This window comes from Arvicola amphibius, chromosome 5 (genome assembly GCF_903992535.2).
Source record: "Arvicola amphibius chromosome 5, mArvAmp1.2, whole genome shotgun sequence".
Taxonomy (NCBI): domain Eukaryota; kingdom Metazoa; phylum Chordata; class Mammalia; order Rodentia; family Cricetidae; genus Arvicola; species Arvicola amphibius.
This window is the reverse complement of record NC_052051.1, coordinates 81,565,324-81,579,693: the sequence shown is the minus strand read 5'-3', so window position 1 is coordinate 81,579,693 and position 14,370 is coordinate 81,565,324. Positions and strand designations below refer to the sequence as shown.

The 14,370-nt window shown below is 47.3% G+C and overlaps 1 protein-coding gene across 1 annotated transcript in view; it reads right to left on the bottom strand.

Moving 5' to 3' along the window:
* Positions 1-505: 505 nt before the first annotated feature.
* Positions 506-14,370, bottom strand: part of Ext2 (exostosin glycosyltransferase 2) — a 132,690-nt gene continuing 118,825 nt past the window's right edge. The window contains 4 exon segments of the mRNA XM_038329603.2: positions 506-1,187; positions 6,148-6,230; positions 7,464-7,592; positions 9,642-9,785. Coding sequence (XP_038185531.1) covers positions 1,049-1,187; positions 6,148-6,230; positions 7,464-7,592; positions 9,642-9,785 — 495 coding nt within the window. The 3' untranslated portion in view covers positions 506-1,048.

The window sequence follows — 14,370 nt, the reverse complement described above, 5'->3', positions numbered from 1 at the left end:
TTGTTCATCAACTAGGCTTAAAGAGGTATAATTCACACATGTGCAGTATTAGGAAATGCTGAAATGTAATGATTTAAATATACCAGCAACTGCTGGGATATGGTTGCTACGGCAGCATTTAACATTAGCCAGAACCCCTTGGCCAAAATGTTATAGTCACAGCAAAAGAACGAGGATCCTGGGCATCCCCTCGGGGTGGGAGGTCACAATGCCCTTAGCTCTTACAACATGGCAGCAGCTAGAAGGACTCCAGGGTGGCAGTCAGAGGACACTTATTTCCCTGAGTATAACTTGAAATATCCAGGCCCAGGGCTAAGGACACCTCTGAAGGACTTATCTGCTCTTAGGATGTTCATGGGCCCTTCACATACTTGATGCATACGGAGCTGGGTATCCTTCCTGGCTGCATCTTCCCAGATGGCTGTTAGGATAGAAGGTTGGGTTATATGCATGGAACAAGGACTGGTCCGTGGGTAACCAAGGACCAGCATTCTAGACAGAAGAAAAAGGAATAAAAAATAATTTTAATATCAAAAAGCCACAACAAGGAGTTGTTTGGGGACTGTCAGGACATTTCTTGGCAGCCTGTGCTCTTCTGCTATGTACCCAGGACTGTAACTCAGGTCCAATCCTAGTTCTCACCCTCAGCGGTATTGGGATCTGCAGCACGTTTTAGGCTTGGCTATTCCTCCGGATTCTGCTGTCGTGAAATAACTGCATTCCTCTGCTGTGACTCCTGGATCTAAAACTGTGGACAGTCATCACAGCCCTCTCCTCTAAGGCAACTGGAGGGCCAGTGAGCTGGTAAAACGGGTCTGCAAGCCAAAACCAATACTCTGGGCTCAAAAGTGCAGCTGGTCCCTGAGACTTCCTTCCTTTGGCATTTCCAGAGAGTCCATCGGAGATTGGAGGACAAAGCAAGCTGCACAGTTCAAGAGGCTCCAGTGTGTTTGGGGACGTTTGACCCAGGCTGTCCTCTTCTACCCCACAGTGAGTGCTGCAGGGCCTAGTTGGCTTCCTCCACAGCCCTGGCTCATTGTGGCAAGCTTCATAAGCTGCCAATGTTGGGGAAGCTCTTCAGTTTCTCAGGGAAGTCATCTTTGTAGAGCACTGGGTCAGCTCGGTGCTCCACCACCTTGAGGGGCATGGTCCCAAAGACAGAAGCAAACTTGTTGATGCATTCAGACCTGAGGGTGCAAGCAGAATGGAAGTGGTTAGCTGCTGAGAGACAGCAAAGCCCAACATAGCCACTGTCCACAAGAGAACTGAAAGGCGCTGAAAGGGCACCCGGCCCATTGCTGGGCTCTGCAAAGGGCTGTGACGGAAAGTAAGATGGTGGGGGATCCCTGGCTCTGTCCCGAGGGAGAAAGTGAATAGGGGGGTTGTCTGCAGGCTTGCAGGTCAGGACACCTGCCCCTCCCCCTTAAATTCCAGTCATTTTTCCAGCACTAGCAGGCCTCAAACCCAGGTGGATTAGCTCCAGCAATCCTTAACCCCATCTCTGCCAGTTATAGGGAAGGAGGATAAAGGAAAGAAAAAAGGCTTTGCTTGCTTAAACTGAAGAGGTGGATGTAAGGGTCCTATCCATGCAAGGCAGAGGAGTAGAAGGATTGGTGACTCTGAATTTCAAGAAATGAGCATTTAACTCCCCAGCACTCACAGATGTTCTGTAAATATCCAGCCATAAGCACTGCTCTTCTGACTCAGCCAGAGCCCACAGAGGGCTTTCTGCATAGCTGGTGATTTTTTTACTCCCACACTAGAACTGGGAGCAAGCGCTGAGCACTGTGAAGCAGAGCTTCCTCCGCACTTCTCGCAGCTGAACTGTCCTTCAGAGGAGAGGGCCAGGCCCCTTTATAGGAACGGCTCAGGTCAGTCAGGCCAACTGAGTGTGACAGCCGGGTGATGAGGGCGTCAGCACCAGGCCAGAGGGGAAAAGCAGCCTGGGAAAAGCCCTTTTGAAGCTGGGGCCCAGAAGGATGGATTTCAGAGGGTCAGTGCCTTCTGGGCAGCTGCCTGAGAGCTACGGAGGAAGCTTGATGAGAGAGTGGCCACAGGGCAGTAGCCAGCTCCAAGTGCTCGCAGTCACCTCTCCATCTCCAGATACCCCATGAGCTGCTTTCAAAATGTGTAGACAGAGAAGAGCTCAGGGCTCAGGACGGTGTCTGTTCGTGAAGGCCGCCATCACCAGGTCTTCCGTCCTTGTTGCATTTCTGAAGAGCTTGCACACTGCACCACGGACTTTTGGTCACTAATGTCAACAGATCTACCCACACCACAAAGAGGTGATGCCCAGTAGACGCTCCACAAGGAGTGAGTGCTCATGATAGCCCAGTTTCGAGTGGGAAGGCTCAGACACTAAGAGACTGATGTGTAAAAGCTAACTAACTAAATAAATACATTTGAAAAAAATGTGCCAGATCCAGAGCCAAACCCAGGGTTTCCAGCTCCTGAGACTCAAGTCTGAGTGACAAGACACAAATCTACTTAGCAACCTGTGTGGCCCAATAGGAGGGGCTGAAAGGCCACAACACCAGAACCCCTGTTCTGTACCAGGTAATTTACCTATACATCTTACTGATTTCTTAAAGTACTCCTCCCCGTCCTCAACTCTCTTGCACAAGGCCTGAGTTTATATTAGCCTCATTGTTAGATTCAGAGAGGTTAAGTTGCCCAAGAATGGTGATTAGGAGTGATGGAACTGGGATCCATTCATTGGCTGGGAGGTAAATGAACACCGCTGGGTCCAACCTGCGTCACAGGTTTTCAAGCCGATGTTTAGTTTTGTATCCAGCAGGTTACACAGTGCTTGGTACAAAGATAGCCATAACTGTTCACGAATGGACACTATAATTTGAAATGTAATGGAAAAACTGAAGTTCAGGTAAGATAAGCCAATTTCCTTAGGTTGGATTCCTAACTGGACATAAAATGCTGCTTTAAGTCAATACCGTCTGCCATGGTGTTCTTGGCAATGACACTCGTCAAAGAGAACGAAACTTCTTCTGATTCTTTAAGAACTAGTAGCCCCTGGAAAAAGACTTGAAGGAGTAAAAGCTACTTTCCTTCTCAGATGACAGTTCTGATCCCAGACTCCAAATCTACGACTACATAAGCAGACTGAACCCCAGGCCCCAAGAAAAGGCCCAAGGATGGTGGAGCAGTTTCTTGAAGCAGGACAAGTGCTTGGTTCTACAGTGAACCGTCTCATCTCCTGGGCTCTCCTTCCTCCAGCCTAAGCACCTGATTTCTCAAGTCAGGGCTCCAACCTTTACCCATGAGGCTTTGCTCACAGCCGGTGCATTTTCAAATGTGTCTCCTGCTCCTCTATGAATCTCCCGAGTGGATGGTTTGTATTTCCCAGCAGCCCTTGGTCACCAAAACTCACACTCCACAACCTGGCTTAGTTACTTCATGCTGTCAACTTTTGGGTCTCCACTAAGCCTTCAGCTCCCAGGCCCAGCCTCGGTCTGTTTGTCCCCGGCAGCTTTCTCACTCTAGCTCTGCACACCCTGTCTTTCTTCCGTCTCGCCAGGCCACTGCTGGCTTCACTTACTGTCGCCCAAATGTAGGAATGTCTCCCTTCTTCCCTTGGATTTTCTTAAGTCCACTCTCTGTCCGGGAAGGCACCTTCCATACATCTTCATTCCCACTGGCCTGGGCAGAGGGCAAGCTCTCACGGCCACACATCCTACTGATGTCATCCATGATTAAAATCTCCTGCCCACATCCACTGCCTTGCTCAGGGACGAGCACTCACCAACTGCTCACCCCTCCCCTGTATTATTTGCACTGTGAAAGGTCCTGCCATTTTTCTTGACTCAAAAACCCAAGTTATTTCTGTAACTTCTTTCCCCCACAGCCTCCCCACACCTATCAAGGTGGCAACAAAACTCTGGCATGTCTTCCTTAGGACAATTGTGGGCATTTTCACTTGTGCCTTTCTGTGTAGATTCAGGCTGGTCATCCTTCTCCCATCTCTACAATATTCTTTCCATAATAAGGACTGCTTTAAATGAGTCTTAGATCAATTCCCTGAACAGGTTAGTTCCCTTTCCAAATCCTTGATGGCTTCTCAGGGTCTGAAGAAAAAAACCTAAGCTCTTTAATTGGGGATTCAACCTGGCTCAAAGTAAATTTCTTCATGCCAAAATAACTTTGAACTTGCTGACCTGGCCTCACAGTTCCCATTCCTCTGACCTGCTCATCCTACTTGGAAGATGAGGTCCTGGAGATTTTTTTAAAATTTTAAATTTATTTAAATTTTAATTATTTTTATTTTATGTGCATTGGTATTTTGCCTACATGCATGCCTGTGTGAAGGTGTCAGATCCCCTGAAACCGGAGTTACAGACAGCTGTATGCTGCCATGTAGGTATTAGGAACTGAATCCAGGTCCTTTGGAAGGGCAGCCAGTGCTCTAACTATTGAGCCATCTCTCCAGCTCCCCTGGCAATTTTTTTAAAAAAAACATTTGTATGCATATATATTTGTATGTATATGTGTATGCCACATGAGTGCAGATACCTGCCAAGGCTAGAAGTGGGTACTTAGTCTCTGAAGCTGGAGTTGGTTGTGGGGAATTGAACTTGGGTCATCTGGAAAAGCAGAAAGTTCTCTTAACCACTAAGCCATATCTCCAGCCCCCTGGTGATTTACGAAGCCTCCTTTCCATGTTACCACTTTTAACAAAATTGTTCTGAATAATCCACCCAATAAGAACGTTTCTTTCTTGCCTCTTGTTATTATAAACTGTCCTTTCCTAAGGGGATGCACCGCAAACAGCTCCAGATTAGGCTTTGTAGACGTATAAATATATACATGCCTGCTGTGCACAGCCATCGCTGGTAAATAGGAAGCTCTAAGCTCTGAAAGAACTGTAAGAGCTTCACAGCTTTCCCGAAGCAGCCTCCGTAGCTCTCTGCTCAGGGCATCCTAACCATCTTCCCAAGTGTTCTGGCCCTGCCTTTAGCACAACTTTAACCCCACCATGAACTTCAAGGTTGTCATCAGGTCAGCTTTCTTCCCTCCACTGTACTGTAACCTCCACGTTAACTCTGCCCGCAACTACTTGCCTCAATGCTATGAATTCTCCCCAGTACTGGGAGTAAGGTAGGTTTTAATAACCATTTCATCTACTCTGGTAGAATTACAACCGGGGCCTTTTCCCAATGAGCTATGGTAGATAATTAACTCTGCCATACTTAACAGCATTTGCAGTGTTACAGAGGCCATTCATATATGATTTCACATCAACTGTTGGTAAAAGTCAATGGCTTTTGAGTAAGATATCTGTATGAGGGAGCTACGGAGGTTATTTAGAGTTAAAGAAACAAAATATCACAGAAGAACCCAAGACCAAATGAAAGCGTCGGGAGGATTTTCTTGTGGCTATGGACTTCAGGAATGAACTCTGTCAGAGATGCACATGCAGCTTGGGAACCTGAGCAGAGGCTGCAGCCACATTCTTGGAGCACACTTGGGTCCCTTGACAACTGAGTTAACAGATGTTAGAGCTTGTGGGCCCGCGTATGGAGGGGCTTCTAGAAGAGTCAGATGGATCCAGGAGCTCTGAAGGCTGGGGACCAAGAGGGTCTAGTGCAGATCCAAGTGTTCATGAAGAAAGACACCCATGACAGAATTCTTAGGATTCCTAGCCTAGGTGACATGACACGCTTACGTGACTGCAGAGGAACTAACAGAATGGTTCAGAGTCACCCTGTTGTTCCAACCTTCAGAGCCTGGCAGGTGGCATAGCAGGGACAGTGGAAACATTTTTGTCTCTGTTAGGTTGGGCTTAATTCTTTCAAATCAAGCATTACTGTAGCACGGAGCTATTACCCAGAGAAACAAGCCAGTGTTTTCTTAGAGTCAGCTCACTTCCATTCAAGTGACTACAGTCACTCAGTCCACACAAAGGATCTGGCTCCTACAGCTAATGCCAGCTATATTTTTTTTCAGAGCCTTCCAGCCATTACAAATTGAATGAGGAGCATCCCAAATTAATTCACTGGGTGACCTGGGTTTGAACTAACTCAATTCCCACAGTGCAAAAGGAGGTGACTGGCTACCAGCTGCTATATCAGGCCCATAAACAGGAAATGAGAATGGAGCCTAGGGTGGACCTCTGTGCAGAAACGTACTCACCTCTCCACCATGTGAGTCTGGTCAAGTGAGAGCCCATCGATGGCCGTGCACTCAGGACACTTGAACTTCTTTCTTGGGGTTACCTGCCAAGGAACATGAAACACATGGCTGTCAGTGCCCAGGACTATAAAGGCACTCTGTGATGCCACTCTGCAGGCTCCTGTGCAGGGATATATATACCTGTGACCCTCTGCAGGTATGCACACATGCACATGCGCACACACCTCAGCATTCCTCCATTCAGTCTGTGCTGCCTCAGCCAAGGACAGAACTCCCAAGAGCCCAATAAAAGCAGCTTGGAGGGCTTTTGCCTTCTGTAACTGGAGAGAAGCCGTGATGACAAGCTTCTTAATTCCTGTTTAATGACTGTTTTCTCACTGCCAAGGTCCTTGTATAAACACCATTTGTTCTTGCAGTCATGCTGGCGGTGAAATACAGCCTCCCACAACTTGCAGTCTAACCTTGGTCCCAACAGGCAGCCTCTCTCCTTCTCTTCTAAGGCCCAAAGCTAGAGTAGCACCTCTCCTGAAGATGCTGGTTCACTTCCCAGTTCCCTTGGTCAGGAAAATAACTATACAGCCCTCGTGCTAATTCTCCTTCCCTGACTCCTTTAACACTCACTGCCCAAGCCTGAGACTCTGGGTGATCCTTCTAGCAAAGCCAGGGAGGCTGCTATGAAGATGAGTAAATGGGGGAGGAAGGAGAATAACACCAACCAGGGCAAGGTCGAGACTCCCAGACTCCGCCCATAGCAAGCAGTCACAGCTAACCACACGTTAAAGAAGAAATGTAAGGTCTGCGGTCCCTGGAAAGCAGCCCCCACAATTTACACTCTTCCATTTTTCTTGAAATCCCTTGCTTTGAGTCCTGGGGCACATGACAGGGGACTCAGTGAGACGCCACCCAAGCTACCAGCCTAAACTCCGATGATGGTGACGTTTTCAGGCTGAGAAGCCTCTGGCACGACCCAATTTTACATGGAGTTCTAATAGCCCACAATGGGCTTATACTACTGATCTATAACTTGGGCTCTGATTTGAACACAGTGTTTCAAGAATAAATATATATTTTCAGGTCCAAAGACCTTGGTTTTTTTTTTGTTTGTTTTGTTTTTGTTTTGCTTTTAGTATGTTATGGCATAGGTATTTTAAAATACTGGTAGTTAGATCTTTAAAGCCAAAGATTAGGACAACTACATAAGCATTCTACTCTCTGTACAGAAAGCAGTACCTATTTACTGTCCCAACAGCTTCCCTGGGCCAGGGAACAATACTGAGCTCCAGACAGCCAAGCAAGGGGGTGGCACAGACTCTCACCTTAATGACAGCTTTCCCTGTAACATTGGCCACCAGGAAATTCATGGCAATATCTTCACAGTTCATGTGAGCATCCACCCAGTTCTTGATGTCCCCAGGCATTTTGTAGGTATACAGGTAATTAAAATACTGTCGTATGAGACAAAAAGAAGAAATACAAGAATAGTAATTCTCCCTGGCTGGAATGTCAAGGGTAAATCAATCACAAGACTTGACTAGTGGAAAAGGCAAAAGGAGGTTAAGTGGCCTAGCGCCTTTAAAATGGGCTGGTACTGTGCACCGTGGGACACTGTGCCACACACACACACACACCACTAAAAAAATTAAAATGGTAGGTACGAGTTTTTAATTTCTGAAGTTACGATTTACTTTAATGCAGATTCCTGGATGTGACAGGGGCAGATGGACGGTGCCAGGCACGGCGAGCTCACCTTCCTAGCAGTCCCTTTAAAGTGTAACATTCAATAAATGCAAAATAGAAGGTAAGAGAAATACTTCCATTGTCTTCCTATTAATAAAAAGTGTGAGCCAAACATCCAAGTGGTCATGAGATCGATTGCTCCAGCAAGTCTTTCTGTGGGCCACGCCATGAGCTAAGAGTGAAGGCATGTGCTTCTAGAAGCCAAACAAGGGCGAGGCAAACCTGAAATTACCATAAACTCCATGAGTAAACTAGAAACTAACAGGTCACAACTAAGTAGCCACATGTGGATGTGTGTTCCCCTAGTCCCAGCACTTGGGAGCCTGAAGCAGGAAGACTGTGAGTTCAAAGCCAGCCTGGGGACCTAGGAAGATCCTGTCTCTAAAACCAAATGTCTGAACAGACATGTAGATAAGCACGTACTATCATGATAAACTCCCGAAGCTATCAACAGTAGTCTGTTTTGTTTGTTTGACTGAGACCAAAACCTCTATCTTGACCTAGAATCTCAGAAAAGTGGAAGCAGCAAAGACAGCAGGCTAAGCAGAATGCTCTACACATTAACTCTGCGACAACAGGTGAGCCAGTCTCCTAATTAAACCCTACGCTCTCAGGGAGACTGCAGGGCTGAGGGCAATACTCTAAAGCCAACAGCATAGTACCCAACCTTGCCCTAATTAAAAAAGTAAGGGGTTGGAGTTAAGAGGAGGTACTGCTTTTGCAGAGGACCTGGGTTCAAAGCCCAGCATCCACATTATGTGGCCCACAATTGCCTATAACCCCAGCTCCAGGGGATCCAATATCTCTGGGCTCTGCAGGTATTTGCTCTCATGTGCATACAGGCCTCCCTCCTCACATCTACATAATAAAAATAATAATAAAAGGAATTTTTTTTTTTTTTTGCTTTTCTAGACAGAGTTTCTCTGTTCAGCCCTGGCTGCCCTGGAACTCACTCTGTAGACCAGGCTGATCTTCACCTCAGAGATTCACCTGCCTCTGCCTCCCAAGTTCTGGGATTAAAGGGGTGTGCCACCATGCTCAGTATAAAAGTAAATCTTAAGAACACACACAGGAAACTGACTCCTTACCAGAACCTGGTCAGAACTCACACAGTAAGATTAATTTTATTCATCAAAACAGCTAAGTTTAATTTTCTAAATGTACTGTTATGCAAAGAATGGCAAGGCAGTCAGTTTCACGTCCTGTTGGCATTGGCAATAAAGGAGTCTAAAAACACCAAGGAGTCACTCCTTCTATTGTAATGACACCTTTAGGGACCTAACAGTCACAAGTACAATACTTACAAAAAGGATATAAACTGCTACTTAAGCATTGATACTAACATTATCTGAAATGACAAATATTAAATACTCGATGGTAGAGAAATACATAATTTAAGGAATATTAAGACAGTGGCTTATTACTAATTATGCTACAAAATAACTGTCTATAAAGAGAGATGAATGGCATGAGAAAACACTAATAGCAAAAAGTGCACAGGTGAGAACTGTACAACTACATATGTGTATGTGTGTGCAGAGAGCAGAAGGCCAGAAAGGCACCTCCCAACCAAGCTGTCTCTAAATAATACAAGAACAAGCAGCTTTTCCTCACATGTTGATATGAATTTTTGGTGCTTTTTATTTAGAAAGAGTATCATACAACATGACTCTTCCAAGCCTTTTAGGCAAAACCTTTTTCTAAACCCAGCAAAAGCTCTGGGAGACTAAACAAGAGAGTCAAACAGGCGCCCTCACCTTGTGATAGAAAGCCGCACCCGTGAGCACCATGGACACTTCATTGGTCCACTCAGACTCGTACTTCCACTTGTTCATCTCATGGTCCCAGAGATGCAGGCGGCCTGGGTAGCCTACCAGCCGGTCAGGAAATTCCCGCCAGACCTAGGGACAGAGCACACGGATAAGCCATCCCCAGTTCAGATGAGCACCGAGTGCTGAGGTTCCCAGGCTGGTCTCAACAGACCCCTGGGGTCAGGGTGGGCTGCTGAGGACTCCACCAAGCAGGTGCTAGCATCCCCCCAGTGTTCAGAGGTAGTGCGTACATGGCCATTTCATGTGGAAAAAGGGCTTGCTGAGTACTATCTATGCCAGCCAGACATGAAACAGACTGCCTTCCCTCCTCTGCATAACAAACATTCAGAAAATTAAACTTAGCTGTTTGATAATAAGACGAACTTACTGTGTAAGCTCTGAGCAGGGTCTGGTGGGCAGCAGTTCCCTCTACGTGTGCTGAGAGTCAGCACTTCAATGCCCTATGCTCTGGAACATTCTGAGAACAACCGATTCTAGATTTGGGAAATCCTCAGAGATGGCGCTTAGACTGACAGAACAGCGCACTAGACACCGATGAGGTACTTCCGGTTCTTTCTCCCATGTGGTTCCTGTAATTTAGTTTGACCTTTAGAAACAAGGAAGGGGCTGAGGGGCGGAGGCTTAGCTTTCATCTGCCTACCTTGAACACATCAGGATCATGAGTTCAGATCCCTAAAACCTACACAGGGAAGAAGCGGGGACACAGTGTCCCCCTGTGATCACAGTAGAGGACAGGGACAGGCAGACCCCTGAGGCTCAATGGCCAGCTTGCTTAGCTAAATCAGTGAGTTTCAGAGTGAGTGAGAAATTTTACCTCAAAAAATTCAAGTGGAAATCGATCAAGAAAAGACAGCAGTGCTGACCTTGGACACACACACCTGTATGTATACAAAGGCCTTGGACACATGCACCTGCATGCACACATGGACCTTGGACATGTGCACCTGCATGCACACATGGACCTTGGACACGTGCACCTGTATGCACACATGGACCTTGGACACGTGCACCTTCATGTACACGTGGGCCTTGGACACATGCACCTGCATGTACACATGGGCCTTGAACATGTGCACCTGCATGTACACGTGGGCCTTGGACATGTGCACCTGCATGTACACGTGGGCCTTGGCACGTGTACCTTCATGTACACATGGACCTTGGACATGTACACATGGGCCTTGGACACGTGCACCTTCATGTATACATGGGACCTAGTAAGATAGGTTAGTGGGCAAAGGTGTCTTCTACCATGCATAATGACCTGGGTTCCATCCTGAGGACTCACATAGTAGGAGAGAGATGACTTGTGCAAGCTGGCCTCTGACATACGGACATGACACATCATGGCAGATCCATTCCCACAATAAATACATTAAAGCACAATAAAAAGTTTTTTTTTAATCCAAGCATACACTACTCCCTCAATTCCCACCCACACATAAGGAGCTCAATAAATCGGGGATAATTTGCTGCCCACTTGTGAAGCTTATTTTTCTTCTCAGATGGGCCAACCTTCAGCAGCGTCTAAGGAATGGCACCCCCAAAGGCCCCACCAATTTTCTCAGCCCCTCTACATAGGGAATATCATCTCATCTCATTACTTTAACTCCCAGCTCTAATTTCATCACTTCATATCTGCTCAGCCCTGGAGGCCACTGAGATGCTCAACGTCTTTCCAGCTACCCTGCCTGGGTAAATGAAAGTTCTCTCTACTGCCATGCTGAACAGTGCTGCACTCTGCCCCTTGTCACCTGACAGCACTGGCTACCTGCACCAGACCTCACCAGACAAGGCTTGTGGAAGCTTAAGTTCCTTCACACAGAGAGCGACCAGAAGGTCAACCTATCTCCCCTGAGTCTGCAGCCACTCTTTCCCTTCTGTCTGCTCCTCCCAGCTGTGCACCTTCCCAAGCTGCTGTGGTCTCCGGTGCTGCTGTGCATGGAAAGTGGAGGATCAGCTGAAGGGGACTTCACTTTCTACAACAGCTTGAGGGAGGCAGTCACCATACTGGGGTGGGACTGCTCTGTGATTCAGTTTGTTGGGGTCATTCATGCTCCTGTCGGTAAGTCCAATAAAAGCATTAGTTCGCCCAGGTAGAACCTGAGTAGAAGTGTTTCTTCAGTTTGCCACTGGTACTGTATCTAGGATGATGTTTACAGGAAAAGTTAACAATGGCTCAAACAGAACTCAATCCCACATCCCAGAGAGACCTTTCAAGCTTCTTTCTCTCAGTCAGTTGCCCCACTCGCCCAAACCCAGATGCCCAGGCAGCCTTTGTCCTCCTTTCCAGATCTATTACAACGTCCTGCTGGCTCTACTTCCGGCCACCTCTAACTTTACTTCTGCACTCCCTGGAGCTCCACCCAGATTCCGGGTCAGCCACCTCTTCATCTCCATGCTGCACCTCCTCTCCTCTCAAACCGGAACCAGCCAGCATCTCTAGCTGTACCGGTCTAGAAGAACTACAGGTATTCTGGGCCTCTGGGCGCTTTCCTAGCGTTACATGTTATTTTTGTTACGCATTTATCTATAGAAGCGATGTGGTCATGTTCAGAGTGACAAGCAGCTTTCCATCACTTTACGACACTGAGCTTAAAGAGAACATGTGGACGCCATTCTCCAGGGCACAGCTGGGTGGTTAGCAGCAATACCCCTCCTTTGGAGCTACTTGGGGTTCTCATAAGAGAACCACACACTGGGGGCTTAGATTAGAAACTTCTCAAGTCCAGGAGACCAGAAGCTTGAGTCAAGGTTGTCAGGGCCATGTCCCACTGACAGCTGTTGGCAACCCTAACCGGCCCCTGGCTTGTGGTGCTTGGCTATCATTTCTTCTGTTTTCTCCTCCTCCTCCTCCTCTTTTGCCAACAGGTGCATCAACTAGCCCTCCATCCTTACAGGTAAAGTTTCCTCACTCAAGTCTGTCTGTCCAAGTTCCAGTTATGCACGGACTCCAGTCTTCACAATTCAGGCCCCGCCCTGGTGATCTCATTTTAACTTGGTTAACTCCGAAAAACCCACTGTTAAATGAGGTACTGAGTGAGGGTCAGAACTTGGATGCATCGTTTATGAGGGGACATAGTTCAACCCCTAACATTTCCTGGAAATTTAAAAAAAACTTTCCACCTCTAAAACAAACAACAATGGCTTCCAATTTCACCAAGAATAATATACAAGGACCCACTGCCACATCATCTTTTACCATGTTCTCCTTTGTGCTCTGTGATCCTGACTAGACCCTAAGCCCTTTGCACCTGCTGTGTCTTCTGGAACATTTTTCTAGCCTCAAAAGGCTGGCTCCTTATCACCAATGGAGCCTCTGCTTAAGCATCAACACCTTCAACAGGCCCGCTTAGCGTGTCATATCAGACAAATGCCACTGGCACCCAACCCGCCCCCGTCACATACCTGCAGCCCCTGCTTGTCTTTATTACATTTTCACTTGTGCTATCATTTTGGCTAGTGATTATTTACTTCTCTCCACTGGATCAGGATGGAGACTGGCTCACTGTGGTATCCAAGCCCGAAGAACAGCAGCACACACCACACCACAGCAGCCAGAACAGTGCACTCAACCACGGAAGAAGGCCTGCACAGCACACACTTGTGGTTAGTGTCAGTGACAAGCATGAGGGCTCCGAGTGTGACAGGCACAGGAAGAGTCTCCCACAGCAAGTCACAGAAGCTGGGGGAGAGGGACATGGAATATCTGCTGAGTCACTACACTGTCATTACACTTTCTACCCAGGACTCCTCAATCATCTCCAGATTTTATGGGGCATCTCACCTGCCTCATGGGTGTGGCCTGGGGGTCATAAGGAAAGCTTACCCTGGTGTGACACACCAGGGCATCTACCAGGGTTTTCAGACTCACAGCCTTGGCTTCATTAACACCATATTGTAACCAACAGACCTAATGGGCTACAGAGATCATCCTAGTAGCTGCAGACAAATGAATCTATGTCAAGTGTTACCCGGCTGTGTGAGCTGCTGTTTGCTCCCTAGTATGGAGTCTGTATTTCAGCAGATTAAAATAGTACGAAGCTACTATGGTTTTATAGAGGCAGGGTACAAACAGTTCTGAAAGCCATAACTCTATCTGTGGACCAGGACACCCAAGTCACAGCACCTTGCTGGTTAACCTTCCTAAGTCGACAGTAGTGTCTGAACGGCCCTGAGCACACACAACTAAGCAGCTGGAATAGCAGGATGCAGGCCTGTATCCAACCCTACTGGCAATGCTGAAGACAGCAGTTGCCTTTCCTGTTGACTTGGAATTAACACAGCTCTGTACTGAAATCAAAGGAAGGCAAGTCCCCTTCTTCTTTCCAAGGGCTCTCCCCCAGCCCACCTGCCACCACCATCCATCATCACTATCATCCTCTTTTCGTTATTATTGTTATTGTTATCTCCTCAGTTTTAGGTCAAATGCTGTTGAGATTTCAGTATGGAGTTCTTCCTGCTGGCTGAAGTCACTTAGCCTCTCTCCAGGACGTAACCCATGACATCCAGTCACAGACCGCCAAACTGCAGTGTGCTGAAAGGCACCAGCGGAGTCCTCGTCCTGAGTCCTGGATTCCTCTGGGGCCTTGCCTGAGCGCTGTTCTTTCTAGGCCCCTGTCCTTGACTTACTCCAGGCAGCTGGATCCAATCA